The sequence below is a fragment of the Melanotaenia boesemani genome, chromosome 6, assembly GCF_017639745.1.
Source record: "Melanotaenia boesemani isolate fMelBoe1 chromosome 6, fMelBoe1.pri, whole genome shotgun sequence".
NCBI classification, from domain to species: domain Eukaryota; kingdom Metazoa; phylum Chordata; class Actinopteri; order Atheriniformes; family Melanotaeniidae; genus Melanotaenia; species Melanotaenia boesemani.
The window spans coordinates 20,769,704-20,786,416 of record NC_055687.1 but is presented as its reverse complement, the minus strand read 5'-3'; the positions used below and the strand labels follow the sequence as shown (position 1 = coordinate 20,786,416).

Below are 16,713 nucleotides of genomic sequence, written 5' to 3'. Positions count from 1 at the left end.
TCTTGACTATACTTACTTGTTTACAGAATTAAAAAGAGATTTTACTTACCAAAGATAAATGAAATGGTGCATTAATACGTATTTTAAAAAGTCTTTATTGGCTTATGATCAGCATATTTGAGTTAATGAATACTTTGTAAACAGCTAACAGGTAGTGTTTTTTATTTCTACACTATATTTTTATAATAATTCTGTGCCGTTTTAATAAAAGGTATTTAGTGTTTTTACACAGTGGTATTTATTTTACTGAAATAATTATATTGAAGAACTCCCTTTACTCCTGTTTTGTGCATGTAATCCATCCATACACAATGTACTCTGCTGCTCAGTGGCTGAAACTGGAAGGCTGTGCTGCTCAAGCTTATCATCTGATTGGTTGAGGACATTGTCAGTCATGTACGTACGATTGCGTCACACGTAAGGTCAAGAGGAAAGAAGCATGGCCGCTGTGTTGAGAGGGTCTCGGTACCTAGTGGGAAGGTGTTGCAAGCATGTTGACTTTGTATATGGTAAGTAGAATAAACTTAGATTATTCAGGCAATGTGTAAGTCTCCTCGTTTACGTTAGGAGCTCAAGCTGTTATTTGAATGCTCTTTGTGACATAAAAAATACAGATTTTGCAATTGAATGTTCTCAGAAGCTTCAGTTAATCTTCGCCAGACCTGATGAAGTTGTTGGTTAAGGGGTTACATCTCACAGTTTATTGTTTAAGCAGGTTTCCTGTTCAAAGTAAACCTTGTTTGCTAGCTGAATTTTTCTCTAGAGCTACGTGTTAATACCCTTTGCTGACTTATTTTAAACCCCAGAGTAAATTTTTTTTTTACATTTGTTCTTGTACCACACGCGCACACACACACACGTATATATATATATATATATATATATATATATATATATATATATATATATATATCAGGCATATTATCATGGGATGTTTGTCACCTGCTCATTCGTAGAAAATGTGGATGCTCCTCCTAGCATAACAAAAATCACGAGGGGAAATTACTTAGTTTCTTATGAAGTTTTTTCTTTTTTTTTTTTTTTTTTTTTTAATCAGTTGCAAGTGTTGTATATAGGTGTTATATTATTTAATTACAGCTCATACTTAAACAGAACATAGACATACACATAACTTTAACCAATATCTATGTTAATTTCTATGTAAGGGGTTTTATGAAGCTATATTTAAGAACTGGAAAAGAGCAGGGAGTCTTTGAATCAGACGACTGATTGTAGTCTGTAACTTTGTTGTAATTGTAGTTAAATTACATTAAAAGAACCTATAAAGTGCTTATAAAGAATGCAATGTTCTTTGCTTAGGGTAGATTAATAAAAATTACTAATGACTGTATTTGATTCAATCTAAATGTGACCTATAAATGTTTCAATTTAAACCTGCATATCTGTGAGGAATAATGTGCCTTAAAATTCACCAATTCTGCGGTTCTATCACAGTCTCCACTAGGTCAATGGCCTCAAAGACACAAGTGGGATTTGTTGGTCTGGGAAACATGGGAAACCCAATGGCAAAGAATCTGCTGAAGCATGGATACCCAGTTATTGCTACAGATGTATTTCCCGAGTCCTGCAAAGAGGTGCAAGAGCTGGGTGCACAGGTAGTGCAAGCTTAATTTGCACACACACACACACACACATATATATATATATATATAATTATTATTATTATTTTTAATTTTTTTTCTTCCTAGTCTAGCAATGATTTTCTTTTTGTGTGTATGTGTATTTTTTCAGATTGTGGATAATCCGGCTGAGGTAGCAGATAAGGCAGATCGCATTATCACCATGCTTCCCTCTAGTCCCAATGTCGTAGATGTGTACACCGGTCCCAATGGCATTCTCAAGTACACTTTTATTTCTTTCTGCGTATTTTAAAACTCTTTGAAGTGTCATAGTATCTAGGATTTAACTGAACTGTAATTTTATCAACAGAAAAGTAAAGAAAGGCTCCCTACTTATTGACTCCAGCACCATTGACCCAGCTGTTTCAAAAGAGATGGCTGCCGCTGCTGAAAAGATGGGGGCAGTTTTTATGGATGCACCTGTATCAGGAGGTAAATTTTATATTCCTTTATTTTTTTTTTTTTTTAGGTTTGTGTAATAATTTCACTCTGCCTAAAGGGTAGGCTCTGATAGGAATTTACTTGTTTGCTCTTGAGTCTGAAGGCTCATTTATGCTTGACGCAGTTGACGGATACGCAGACGGATGGACAGTTTTGTCCGTCTTCTGAGGCGGTTACATGCATAATTTGGTCTGTTTTCAGGGAGCTTAGCTATCCGTCGCTTGACGCAGAATACGGAGCAATACAACCAGAAATCACACGGCCAGTGCTGAGCAAAATAGCTGACAGGTGACCAGGGAGAGAAACAAACCAGAGAAGAAGAAGAGAGTCAGGTAGGGAACAAAAAAGCAGAAGATCAACTGTTTGGCAGTGGTAATGCATAGATATAAAGCTGTTTCCAACCGCCCAACATGCCCTGAACACTTGCATATAGACTTTTATCAAAAGCTAGCACAATTTCTGCAGTTGTTTGGACAGTGTGACGCAGTTTGGTTAGGAATGGTCTGGCCTGGTCAGATAGAGTTTCCATAGCAAGTCAGACCCTTACTAGGTGGAAGGGGCTTAGCCCAAATGCCTAGGGTGGAGTCCTGCTAAAGCGACTGCAACAAATGTGAAACAACTAACAACAATGGTATCATGGCAAGGAATGTTTTTGCTTCCAGAGTTGACCAGACCTTGCTGTTGTTTGTTGGCATCTTTTTCTTATCATCAACATTGAGTAAATGATTAAATAAAATGAAAACTGAACTACTAGTGACATTTTTCTGTCACTCTATTAATGGACAGTGATGTCAGTAGCTCCAAGATTTGGAAAGTCATCATGATTAGGTGTAAAATATATGACCTTTATTACATGCATGTTCCTCACAAACCTTCATATGTTGGCTCGTACTAGAAATACCAGACTCCTTTACCTAAAGAGTCTAGATTATATTGTGGTTTACTTCTTTGTAGTTATATTACTTCTTTAACCTCATCTGATTCTCAGCCTGATTTTTCAACAATAATTGAAGCAGGCACAATGAGCTGCAAAACTAAGGCAGGGGTTGCAAAGCAAGCAAAAAAACATTTTAAAAAGCTTTTATCCCCTGACAAAACTGTGGCAAGTTTGATTTCCCAGGCCTCAACTCTATGCCTCAACTCTATGCTTCAACATATGTGTCAAGTTTACCAACATTGCATCTAGATATTTAAATATCTGCCAAAATGCTGTCAAAATTTGTAACCATTTAATCATTATAAACTCTCATGTTGACTACTTTACTGACAGAGTAAAGCAAAACAAATGAGGGATAACTGAGTTAATTACTGTTACTAGTTGCAGTTGTGGCAGGAAAAGTCTGCATCTAACTTGCATCTTCTCTTTTTCACTGTGCTCTCTACAACAAGTAAAAGCCAGGCCAGTGTTTATTCTTGCGCAGTCTTCTCGTCAATGTTCTCTTTTCATCAATTCTTATTCTTTTTTCTCTTTGCCCCATGTGTGTTTTGTGTTATTACTTTATTTTTCATTTTTAGCAAGTCTTTACATGAAGCATGTACGATGACAATGTCTCATTATCATGTGACATACAACCATGAAGTAAAACACACTTTGCAAGATTATTGGTGGGGAGGGAACCAAAGTTTTTGGGAATATCACTGTACTCCAGAACAATACTTTGGATTCAGTGCTGGATTCTATGAAAGAATTTGCTATGACATAATTTAATCACAAGCTTTCTGTTTACAACACAATTGCTCCTTATGGGTTGTGGTTAGCGCCTTGCATGGCAGCTTCCACCATCAGTGTGTGAATGTGTGTGTGAATGGGTGAATGTGATGTAAGATGTAAAGCGCTTTGGGTATCATTCCAGGTTCAGTAAAGCGCTATATAAACACAGACCATTTACCATTATGCATTTGATTGTGCTGCATAATTTTTTCAAAGCTGCACATTTTTTATTAATTAGTTTCAGATCATTTTTACATTCCTTAATTAAAAGTATACTGCTGTGTACCATCAGTTATCACCTCTCTCAAAGATACCATCCATTTAACAGGCAAAAAGCTTTTTTTTATTTTCATGCTGCAGTGGGCAGAAGTAATAATAATAATAATAATAATAATAATAATAATATTGGATTAGATTTATGTTAAGCTTTACTACTAATGGTACTTACATTGGATCCATTATTCTTCCACTCCTCACTCATACTTGGTGATGGTAAGCTACATTTGTATAGCCACAGTTGCCCTGGGGCAGAATGAAGGAAACGTGGCAGCCAATGCACACCAACAGCCTCTCTAAATAACTGGAGGAGTGGCATTCAAAATGCCATCTTTCCAGTCACTGGAAGACCTGCTCTACCACTTGAGCCACTGCCACCCTGTGCTAGTAAATAAAGAGCAGCAGCAAACTGATATAGAAAAGGAGCAGCTTTTGCCTTTACAAATGTATGCGTTTGAACCTAGCTTTGTCAATGTCAGGCCAGGCACTTTCTTTGAGTTGAATTTGGTCCATTTAATGGTTAGGCACTGAAGATTAGTAGTGATTTATTTGTTTCTGTACTATGATAGTGCACATAGATTAAGGTTTTCCTGCTTTGTGTCTTGAACTTTTGTGGGTGGCGGCAGTAGTTTAGCCAGTACAACTGAACTGTACGTCATACTTTGATACTCACATCAATCACCAGGCTTTAGCTCTTAAATGAAACTGTTTGAACGTCTTCACTTTTTAAGAGAAAACTCAAAAGTGGTACAGTGGCCGCATGGTTAAAGCTTAAACATAAAAGCACACACGTAGAAGGAGTAATTAAATCAACATGTGTTTCTCCAGGCAAAGAAATGTAATGAACAGTTGCCTTCTTTCCTTCTTTGTTTCTCAAACTGGATTACTCAGCAGAGGCAACGGTTATGGTTAGAAATAATAGGTACTGTTCACAGGAACAAGAATTACAGTATTCATGTATGAATATGCAGCCAGTTCTCTGAAATAGATTTTGTTTGGAATATCTTAAATAGAATGACCCGACAAATGTCTAGTAGTTGCTTTTTAACAAGAAGACTGTTAGACAAAATTGTCTGTCTACAGACAATTTTGAGCTACAGGCTAATAAATAGACAGCTGTCTGTTGTTTAAAGTTGCACTGTGTCAGTGACATAAAAATTAAATGTAAAAAAAAAAAAAAAAAAAAAACTATTTCTATTGGCATCAAATCAATATTAAAATAATTATGTTTTCATTCTCTACTTGCTGTGAGCCCTATGCATGGCAGCTGCCATATTTTTACCACAATTTCTACCAATATATCTCTGAATGGACAAAGAACAAATGTGAAGTGAGAACACTGACCTTTAAAATTGCAGTACCTGCTTTGTTTGATTGGTACTGGAGCACTATTTGGGATAAGTAATGTCTTAAAAGACACATACAGGAAGACGGAACACTACATAATTTTTAGGTAGGTTGGTATCTGTAGTGCAGTCATTGCTGAACCTGAAACCACTGGATGCACTTGCAGATGAAAACATGTTTACGTCTGGAAGAATTTTGGCTAATGAGTGACCTCTGAACTCACACTGCCCATTAGTCGATGAATTGACTTCATAACCATGGCAACATAAAAGACGCATTGGAGTACGAAGGGCGTATCCTTAATTCTTACACACTGTATCTTTTATAAAATAGCTAAAATATTGTTTCTCTGTTACCAGGTCTCAGTTCTTGTGCAAGATGCAACTTATATATAGTTCAGAGTATAAGCTTTTTTAAAAAAATAACATGTATACTGTGTTATATATATATATATATATATATATATACTGTTGAAGCACCACCAGAAAGTCTACTGGCTGATGTGAATAAAAAGTAATAAGAACAATCCCTATGGCGACCATCACTGAAACCATTGATATGATATACAGTACAGCAACAGTGATCCTGGAGATGCTTGGCCAATATAATGTCAATATAAAGGGCAAAAAGGAGACACCATGGAGGAGAACATTGGAATCCAAAATCAAGACAACTCGTAGGGAAGTTAGTTAACTGTCAGAACTCCAGAAGGATACAACCACAAAAGGGGTATCAAAGAGACACCTAGTCATACCTGAGGCTCTGGAAACTTCCAAACAAAGACTCCAAGCATTGGCTGCACAACTAAAGAAATAAACAAGAGAAACAGAGGCCAGAAAAATAAACTGGTTGTTCTCCACTAACTATACCAGATACTCTAACCCACCAAAGCTGGAGACTGAGAAAAATTGGAAAAACATATGAGTTCAGTAGGCATCACATAACAGTGAAGCACAGTGGTTAAAAGAACTAAGAAAGAACCACAGCACTCTCCCTGAACAAGGCCCAGTTACAATCCAGCAAAGAATCTCAGGTATGATGAACTGGCCAGTACCTGGCCCGGACATAATCCATGCCTACTGGTTAAAGATGCTAACTTCACACCATGAGCACCTACCGGCACAAATGAACCAACTGCTGAGGGATGGGACCCAACCTGAATGTCTGACCAAGGGACGGCCACCCCTGGTACTGAAAGATCCCCCGAAGGGAACAGTCCCATCCAACTATCCAAGATAAAACATCCAAGCTCCATGAATACATCAGGAAGATGGCTTCAAGGGATGAAGCACTGAGTGAGTGCCTCAGGCAATGGAACCTGGAGGAGAATGAAATGGAGGAACCGTCATGGGAGGACAAGCCCCTGCATAGGATGTACCATCGACAGATAGCTGAAGTGGATGATGAACAAGTCCTACCAATGGCTCGAGGGGCTGGATTGAAGGACAACACAGAGGCACTAATCGTGGCAGCACAGGAGCAAGATTTGAGTATCGGGGCAATTGAGAGCCAGATCTACCACACCAGGCAGGACCTCAGGTGCAGGCTGTGCAAAGAGGCCCCTGAAACAATCCAGCGCCTCACATCAGTGTGCAAGATACTTGTAGGCAAAGAATACTTGGAACGACATAACCAAGTAGACAGCATAGTGTACAGAAACATCTGTGCAGAATTTAGACTGGAGACCCCTAGGTCACAATGGGAAACACCTCCCAAGGTGGTGGAGAATGAGAGAGCTAAGATCCTGTGGGACATCCACATACTGGCCGATAAAATGGTGGTGACCAACCAACCAGACACAGTGATCATGGATAAGCAGCAAAGGAAAGCAATAGTGATCGATGTAGCCAACCCCGACAATGGAAATATTAAGATAAAGGAACACAAGAAACTGGAGAAATACCAAGGACTTAAAGACGAACTAGAGAAAGCCTGGAAGGTTAAGGCAACAGTACCAGTGGTCATCGGAGCACTGTGGGCTGCGTCTCCTATGCTGGAGAAGTGGCTCTAATGGATACCTGGAGAACAGTGACGTGCAGTGAAGTTTATGGTTGGTGAGGCACTGATTTACAATTGTAAGAACTGAAAAGAGCATCTTATTTCAATATTCATTCAACAGCATGCAACTACTGGTAATGCTTCATATCCTATCAGCGTTCCTCTGTCAATTACACTCACACACCCACTGTTACTAACTCTTCAGTGAGAAAAGTAGCTACTGGCTGTCCTAAAAGTCGCTAGAAATTGCTAAACGACATCGGGTGTGTCCCAAACCGCGCATTTCCATACTTCGGACACTACATTTAAGTGCTTAGTGCGCTGACACAGAAATTTCAGTTAAAACTCAGTGCACTGAAAGTACCCGGATGCTGCCCTAAACTCCGCCAAAAATCTAGTGCGAAACGATGGACACTACACGCACTAAACGGACGCCATCTTGCTGACGTAGCGGAAGGGGAGGGACTTTCAACCAGTTTTTCAGAGCTGGCAGCCATCGACTCAGCGGTACCGATGCAGGTGGAGGCTGTTTTCTACTGTTGTAAGTATGAAGATATTTGATCATAATTCTAATATAAACTGCAGCATGCTTCTTATCTCTTCTATCCCTGATGACAGTTATGGATCTTATCATTTGTTGGAGGTTGCAGTAGAGTTAGTAACGTAAATGTTAGCAGTTTTATTGCCGAGTTCGCGGATGTAGATGGGCTATAAGTGTTAAAAATTATTAATGCTATAGGTTCCGTATGGTTATTCATGATTGTTGAACCTCCAGATTAAGCACTGCGGGGTCTCTGGCATAAACGAAATGGTCCTTGATCTGAAAATTGATTAGGTAACACAGCTGGTTAGAGAACCCGCCCGTTTCCATGGTACCGCTGACGAAGCCGTAGCTGATTGTACATCACTTTAGATAAGCGTCTGCAAAGTACCCAAAAAGTACATATACATAATAATGTTTGCTTTTATATAACCTGCCGTTCTGTGTTCACCGTAGGTCACTGTGGCATCAAACTACCGAGCCAGCAGTGGCACTGAGGCATTTACCACCTGCGGGCTAGGACGCTGCTGTGGAGAAGAGGAGGCGGCAAGAGAGAAATGTTTTAATAAAACTTTTAAATAAAATGTTTTCTGCATCTCTGTTTTAGCGTCTTCATTACTGTATTTCATATTTTAAATGGTGATTTCTAGTATAATCGGTTTCCTGTTGCCAGACAGTTTAAACACCAATGAAACAAATGGATAATGTAACGTACTTCCATTCAGTTAAGATATCTTTGCTTATTTAAAAGCTGTTTTATTAGTGTTTTAAATTGCACTTTATACTAACAGGTATGGGGGAGACATGCAAAGACATGAACGTGTGCTGATGGTTTCCATTGTTATCAACTGAGATAGATTAATACAGTGGAGGCCACGGTTCTTTGTTTAACTAATGAGACCTTTTAAAAGGATTTAATAGCATAAAAGTATGATGACATGCAAACACGTATGTTAACGTGATTTTGAAAGAAAAAAAAAGTATATTAACGGAGCGGCGCTGCTAAGCTGGTACGTCACTACCGGTAAGTGCAAAACGTTAGTGCTCAATTTGGATCAGGACTTACCCACGATAGTGTGCACTACAGAAGGTAGTGCTTAGCGCGCACTACGCACTACCTTCCAGTGCACTCATGTAAGTGCGCGGTTTGAGACACACTCATCATCTAATGTGCCTGGTACATGGAGGCTGCTGTGGAGAGGAATGTCATGGGAAAGGCAAAAATGAACAAAAAGACAAGCTAAAAATGTTTAAAAAGGCTAAACTAATAAAAATAAAACAAATACTTTGGTTAATATTATCTTCTATTCAAGTTTAATTTTATTAGGTGTAGGTTGTTTTCTAATTAGGAGGCTGCAACATTTCACAACACTTGTTTTCCTCCACACTCTTCATTAATAGACATTAATATCTGATGGTAAGCCAGCGCGAGATCATCCTGCACTAGCTTTGAGCGTTTTATTTTCAGCCTGGTCATGAAACAGGTGATCATCTCCTGCTCTGAATGCAGCTACTGCTGCTGCCAGAAGCCTCTTCTGATTGCTTTTGGACAGGAGAGGAGCCTGCGCAGCAGCACCCACTCCTCATTGAGAAGAATAAACTACTTTCATATACATCAGTCTACAAAAGTCTCCAATACTGAAAAAGTCGCTAGACTTGTTGGTAGTCGCTTTAAAAAACGAACAAAAAAAAAGTCGCTAAGTTGGCAACACTCATACACCGTGTTGGTGTGTGAGTGCGCCCCCTTGAGGTGAGGCAGAGTACTGTTTGCCTCACCTGCTGACTTTTCTCTGCACTTTATTGTACGCTAAACGGGAATATTTCTCTCACAAATACATTAAATACATTACACAGACTGTAGAGAGTCATGGTGTATAACAAATATTTCTGTAAAGTTGATATTGGCAATATGCTGAGGAGCAGAAAAAGGCATGTGTCATGCAACCCAGTTTGTATTGGATAGCACAGTCAGAGCTGAGCCACAGCTCGCCCGTGCCTCCACCGGGGTTTCTGCACTGGATTTGATCGGGAAATACTCAAATTTGGCAATTTTTACTTAATAAACTGTCAAAAACATGTTAGAGTCATACTGAAAATGCATTTTTAACACAGATCAGTGGAAAATATTAAGATTTATTGTATGTTTTTGAGGCACTGCCTCCCCTGACCGCACGTCACTGCTGGAGAACCATCAGACATCTCCATCCAGAAGAGCACAGTTGTAGGAACAGCTAAGATACTGCATAGGACCCTCAAGCACCCAGAACTCTGGTAGAGGTAAACAACCACCCAGCCTACCTAGGGGAGATGGGAGGGTTCTGCATATATTTAATTATCTCCTATAAAGATATAACACTTTGATACAATGTAGTCAGTCTACAGCTTGTTTAATAGTGTAAATCTACTGTCCTCTAAAAATGATTCAACACACAGCCATTAATGTCTAAACTACTGGCAACAAAAGTGAGTATACCGCTGAGTCCAGATTGGGTCAAATTAGCCATTTTCCCTCCCCTCTGTCATATGACTTGTTTGTGATATAAGTTCTCAGATTTTAATGGGGAGCAGATGTGTTAAATTTGGTGGTACTTTCAGAATTTCTCATACCTGTCGCTGGAAGTTCAACATGGCGACTCATGGCAAAGAACTATCTGAAGATCTGAATAAAAGAATTGTTGCTCTACATAAAGATGGACTAGGCTATAAGAAGATTGCCAACACCCTGAAACTGAGCTACAACACGGTGGCCAAGACCATTCAGCGATTTAACAGGACAGGCTCCACTCTGAACAGGCCTCGTCATGGTCGTCCAAAGAACTTAAGTGCACATTCTCTATCCAGAGTTGTTTTTTTTTTTTTTTTTTTTTTTTTAAAGACGTATGAGTGCTGCCAGCATTGCTTCAGAGGTTGAGGGGATGGGGGGGTCAGCCTGTCAGTGCTGAGACCATATGTTGCACACTGCATCAAATTGGTTTGCATGGCTGTCGTCCCAGAAGGAAGCCTCTTCTAGCAAACAGTTTGCTAAAGACAAGCAGACTAACTACATGGATTACTGGAACCATGTCCTATGGTCTGATGAGACCAAGACCAACTTATTTGGTTCAGATGGTGTCAAGAGTGTGTGGCGGCAACCAGGTGAGGAGTACAAAGACAAATGTGTCTTGCCTACAGTCAAGCATGGTGGTGGGAGTGTCATGGTCTTGGGTTTGCATGAATGCAGCCAGCACTGGGAAGCTGTTCATTGAAGGAACCACAAATGCTAGCATGTACTATGACATGCTGAAACATGATAATGACCCCAAACTCCAAGACAATCTTGCTAAAGAAGGTGAGCTGAATTGAAGCTCATAGGGCGTTCCCACCATCGCCATCTTGGTAGCGTCACCTCTTTACCCAAAAATGGGTAAAGAGGTGGAGCTGAGAGGGAGACTGTGAAGGTGGGGGTGGATGATTGACACCCATCAAACTCTGAGCTGCCTGTAGCTAAGAGCTAACCGAACTAACACGGAGCTGACAGTAGCTAACCAGCTAACGGAGGTAGGCGGGCTAAAGCTAAGGTGTGCTGTTAGCCGGCTAAAAACCACGGTTGTGCTGCACTCCCCCTCTTGCCGTGGATATTGGATACCTGTCAGTCAAAAGGACACGCCTCTAATTATGCCGAATTTCAAGATTAAATAACATCCAAACTGATAATTTAGAAAAAAAATTCACCCCCCTCACAGTTGTCATGAAGGTAAACTTTACCTAATAATTCTTGTACCAGTCTTTAAACATGTTTATTTCTGCTGTGACGTTGGTTTTTTTTAACATGGAAGTCTATGGGGATTGACTGTTTTGGAGCCAGCTCCTAGTGATGAGGGGTGAACTGCAATTTTTTTGCACTTCCGCATAGGCTTCACATTTTACCAGAGGAGGTTGCCACTTGATAAGTACATTACATGCTGCATTTACTGACCCTTGGACATCTGATGTTTACCCAAGGGAAGGTAATTTAACACTAAACATTTGTATGCACTTCCTTGCAGTTAAAACAGGCAAATTTCAGGCATTGTCGCAAATAGTATTTAATCATGATTAATTGTGATTAATTAATTTGTAAGCTGTGATTAATCTGATTAAAATGTTTAATCATTTGACAGCCTTAGAATCTCAGCACTTGTAGATTGTGAAGTGAGATAAATACTAACAAAATGTACAATAACATTTATTCTTGCACCTTTAGTGGTACATTATTCAGATTTCTTGCCTATGGACCATTTTCACTGATGTCACACTGTTCGTTTACACCTCCACGTTGGGTGGCAAAAAGCTAGCTGGCCATGAAATATTTATAAGCCTCTAATCGGACTTGTATGCTTTTAATTCTGGTCCTGTGAAGTGTAACTGTCGATTCACTTGGTATCAGACCTTTAGCTGTGGAAAGTTCTCCAAACTAAGTATTTCCTCTTCATGTCAAAGCCGAGTAAGAAAACAGCAGATGCAGATAACGTTAACATTGCTAACAATTACTGTGAGGTCATTGACATGGAAAATTTAGCAGTTGACTTTGTTTGTTTTATTGTTTGTTTATTTGTTTAGTTTGTTTTTGCAGATAATCTCCTTGTTAGAGAATAGTGTGTAATGCTAGTATTCAAACACTGAAGAGTTGGTCAGGTCCATTTAAATGTTTATAGAAGGTCAAATTAAGTTTGCCAGTAGAAGTTGAACTAAAGAGAAAAGGAGAGTGAACAAAAGAAAAAGAGGACAAAGATACACCAGACAGAAAGCAACGGAAACAAGCAGATCAACACAGAAAAAACAGACAACCATTTGAACCAATTGAACTGGCAGATTTGCTCAAGGGGTTCATTATTTCAAGACTGTCATGATATCACTTTCTTGAAATATCAAGGAAGCTTGGGTGCTCACTGAGCATACCATAGTTTCATCAACATGCTCTCCATCATGCTAATCATTTTGAGTTTTCTGGGTTCATTCCTATTGCTTCCCTTGATCCTGTTGCTTGGGCCCTTATTTGCTGTGGTCCTACTTTGAACAACTTCTCCCCTACTGACTGTCTGCATATCAGACACGTAATATTTGGTCAAAAGCTGGAATACATCAATCAAACTCTGGTTGAAACTCTGCTCATCTTTCCTTTTGAGAGTCTCTGCCTCACTAAGGTGTTTTTATACCAAGTCTGTTTACTGACCTGTTTCCAGTTTATCTAATTAGTTTAAACAAATTGCTTCAGCTGTTTCGTTTTAGTACTATTTACTTTTTCACCCTTTTGTTTCTCCCATTCCAGCTTGTATGTAGGTATGTTATAGCCATCAAATTAAAGATGATCTAATATTTTTTAATAAATTATGAAAAATTTAAAGTCTAACTTTTAACATTTACTGTTTCTATGTAAATCTTTGCATTCTGTTTTTATCCACAGTTAATATAATATCTAATTTTGGGGGGAATCTGCTTTGTTGCTACTTTCCATCCTCCTTTTGCACTGCAACAAACCCAGTTACTATTAGGACAAACATCTGCAGTGCTGCTCAATCAGAGGGAGGTTTCCCTACTTTTGCTAGAACTCTACTGTCTTTTTTCACTTAATCAGCATCAGAGAGAAGCAGTAGCAAAAGTGCCAGTGAGATGTTTTGATATGCAGCTTTATATATGGGGCCCAATCAGATGCTGTGTTATGTGTGGAAAAAGGCATTTTTTTATTCTTTTTCTGTTAGATCAAGATAAATGCAAGTTTTTTTAATAATTATTATTTTTCTGATGATGCTACTACAGAATAGGATCATTACCTACCTTTCAAAATATTATCAGAATATATCATCCATGAGTATGGCAGCAGGAGTGGGTAAATCGGTGTTGGGGAGTGTCCTGTAGGATCTTGCACACTGTTCTCAGTCTGCTGGTCGCACACAGTTCATTTTCTAGACCGCTGAGTCCATCCCAGCAATTAGCAAGCAAGAGGCAGGGTACACCCTGGACAGGTCACCGGTCTATCGCAGGACCAACACAGAGAGACCAACAACCACTCTTGCTCATTTCATTTCATTTATTTCACACATGGCTATGCACAACCTCAAATTATAACAAAACAACAAAAAATGCCAAAACACTTCTTGGTGCACCACCATGATTGAAAAGAAGCAGAAAGAAGTAAAACGTATAATACTTGCCCCTGTCTTAAGCACATTCACTAACAGGGATAATTTAGAGTAACCAACCTAACATGCATGTCTATGGAGGGTGGGAGGAAGCCGGAGTACCTGGAGAGAACCCACGTATAAATAGGGAGAACATGCAAACTCCACACATAAAAGCCACTGTTTGAACCTCCCCCCCAGCTGAGGCTGTCAAACCAGAGACCTTCTTGTTGTTAGGCAGCACTGCTAACCACCACACCACGATGCAGCCCCAAATAAAAACAATTCTGGATAATTCTGAGCCACAGCCCATGCTTCTGGTTTTATTTCTTGGCTCAACTTTTTTCACTCCCAGTTCATTTCTTCTATCCATAAATGCAAAATGCTTCAAGCAGACTGTCTACAAGGATTAGGGAAGGGGAAACTTATAACACCCACTCTGGCCCTTCTCCCATGGTTTCCTGTAAAGTTTAGGATTAATTATAAGACTCTTGGTTAATTTCTTGGCACCCATATGGCTTGCACCTGGTTATTGCATAGTTCCAAGCTTTTAACCCCATATGAACCTGAAGCAAAAACAGCTGTTTCTACATCAAGACAAAAGCTGAACAAACTGTTTCTGACAGTGTGAGAACAGACGAACTAGGTTCGACTTGCTTTTAAAACTTGAATTGCCAACATTGTTTCCTGTGAAATGACTGTGGTAGTGTGTTTTGTCTACATCATAATTTTGTGAGTCTTTGCTCTCTGATCAGCTTTGGTAGTTTGACTTTTTGTTGGGGGATGAGTATTTGAGTATCTCTGAATCCAATAAAAAAATCTTCTACCTAATACTAAACATGCATCAAGAAGGACAGTAGTCAATACTGTAGGTGATAAAAATGGTTTTCTCCAATTTTTTCATTTGATTTTATTTTGTTTCAGCTGATTAAATCTAGCTCCATATTCCTTGCATGTAAGTGTAATTTCTCTTCCAGGTGTGGGTGCTGCCAGTTCGGGTAAACTCACTTTCATGGTTGGAGGAGCAGAGGAGGAATTTACTGCAGCCAAAGAGCTGCTCAGCTGCATGGGAGCTAATGTGGTTTATTGTGGTCAAGTTGGAACTGGACAGGTGGGAGTTCTTGTGGTTTTGAAAAGCCCTTTTTCCTTAAATTAATTTCTTTCCTTTTTTTTTTCTCCCTTGTGTACATTAAATAGTTTATATGCACTTATTATTCAGCTGCTTAACATTTAATTTTGATTAAATATAATTGATATTGTCATATTGTTACAGGCTGCAAAAATCTGCAACAACATGCTTCTAGCCATAGGAATGATTGGAACCTCAGAGACAATGAACTTAGGGATAAGGTAGAGGTGTTGAACAGAGAAAAGACATCATGACAGTTGATAGCTACAATGTATTTTCTGAAACAAAAACATTGTCCCTATTCACAGACTTGGTCTTGATCCCAAACTTTTGGCAAAAATTCTAAACATGAGCTCAGGCCGGTGTTGGTCCAGTGATACCTACAACCCTGTGCCAGGAGTCATGGAAGGCGTCCCCTCTGGGAATAATTACCAGGGAGGCTTTGGCACCCAACTGATGGCTAAGGTTGGTTTATAAACCTTGTGATCACAGATATGACGTGGGGTAAAAGCTTTTTTTTATATAGGTGTTCATCCTGAGCATGGGGGTAAAATGTGTCACTTTTGCATGAAAGGGAGTTTTCAACATATTTGTGTCGTGTTACACAAATTATGGTGACTGTAACTTGCAAGAAAAGAAATAAGTTTCTATGTCGGCCACTACACTTAAAATAATCCAATGAACCATTCAGCTGCACAATAAAAGAACACATTCTTATATGTGGGCTTGTGGTTTTGTTTTCAGAATTAAATTTTCAGCTCTGTTGGTTTTTCTAATGTCTGTTTGCTTTTCTTTTTTAGGACTTGGGCCTCGCACAGAACACAGCCACCAACACAAAGACTCCTGTCCCTCTTGGCTCCTTAGCCCATCAGATCTACCGTATGATGTGTGCACGTGGTTACGCCAATAAAGATTTCTCCTCCGTGTTCCAGTTCCTGCGTGAGGAGGAGGGCCAGTAATGTCAGCCTCCACCCCGTCCACAGCCTTGCCTTGTGCCTGGCCCTGCACAGAACTAACATAGCAAAGTTAGGGTGCATTCTGCCACTGGGACTATTTTTTTTTCTCCCAAAGTTGTGAAAGTCATGAAGCTCCAAAGAGAGCCAGCACAGTGTGATCGATAATTAGAGCACTTGTCTTCTATTGGAAATTATGTTTCATGTGTGATTTACCCCTTTTATGATAAAACACTCATTTCAGTTGTAAGAACAAGTCAATTCTCACCTTTACAGAGGAATATTAAATAGGAATTGACTCATTACTCATTGTCAAGGCTAAACAACTGCAAATATAGTTTAGTCTCCACATATTTATATCATTTCTTTTGGTTGGATTTTTTCCTGTTCATATAGTTATTTTTGTGACATAGGAGTTGTTCATTTGAGTGTAAATCCTGTTAGACAATTAATAAAAATTGTAATGTCTCAGCCTGAATGAGCAAATAATGTTCCACTTTTTATAACTTCTGTCCTTTCATCTGTTGGATTGGACTTCAT

The 16,713-nt window shown here is 39.3% G+C and overlaps 1 protein-coding gene across 1 annotated transcript; it reads left to right on the top strand.

Annotated features, from left to right (window-relative positions):
• Positions 1 to 418: 418 nt before the first annotated feature.
• On the top strand, positions 419 to 16,651 carry hibadhb (3-hydroxyisobutyrate dehydrogenase b). The gene is made up of 8 exons (XM_041988708.1): positions 419 to 509; positions 1,456 to 1,616; positions 1,753 to 1,862; positions 1,951 to 2,072; positions 15,069 to 15,202; positions 15,365 to 15,441; positions 15,529 to 15,685; positions 16,021 to 16,651. The coding sequence occupies exons 1-8, from the start codon at positions 440 to 442 to the stop codon at positions 16,177 to 16,179; spliced, it is 990 nt and encodes a 329-aa protein (XP_041844642.1). The 5' UTR covers positions 419 to 439; the 3' UTR covers positions 16,180 to 16,651.
• Positions 16,652 to 16,713: the final 62 nt, after the last annotated feature.

What these genes read in the sequence shown, in the direction of transcription:
- hibadhb (XM_041988708.1), top strand. Translation starts at nt 440, where the DNA reads ATGGCCGCTGTGTTGAGAGGGTCTCGGTACCTAGTGGGAAGGTGTTGC. An exon ending in GCATGTTGACTTTGTATATG is followed by an intron (nt 510 to 1,455) that starts GTAAGTAGAATA and finishes GTTCTATCACAG; the next exon opens with TCTCCACTAGGTCAATGGCC. An exon ending in ACAATGAACTTAGGGATAAG is followed by an intron (nt 15,442 to 15,528) that starts GTAGAGGTGTTG and finishes CCCTATTCACAG; the next exon opens with ACTTGGTCTTGATCCCAAAC.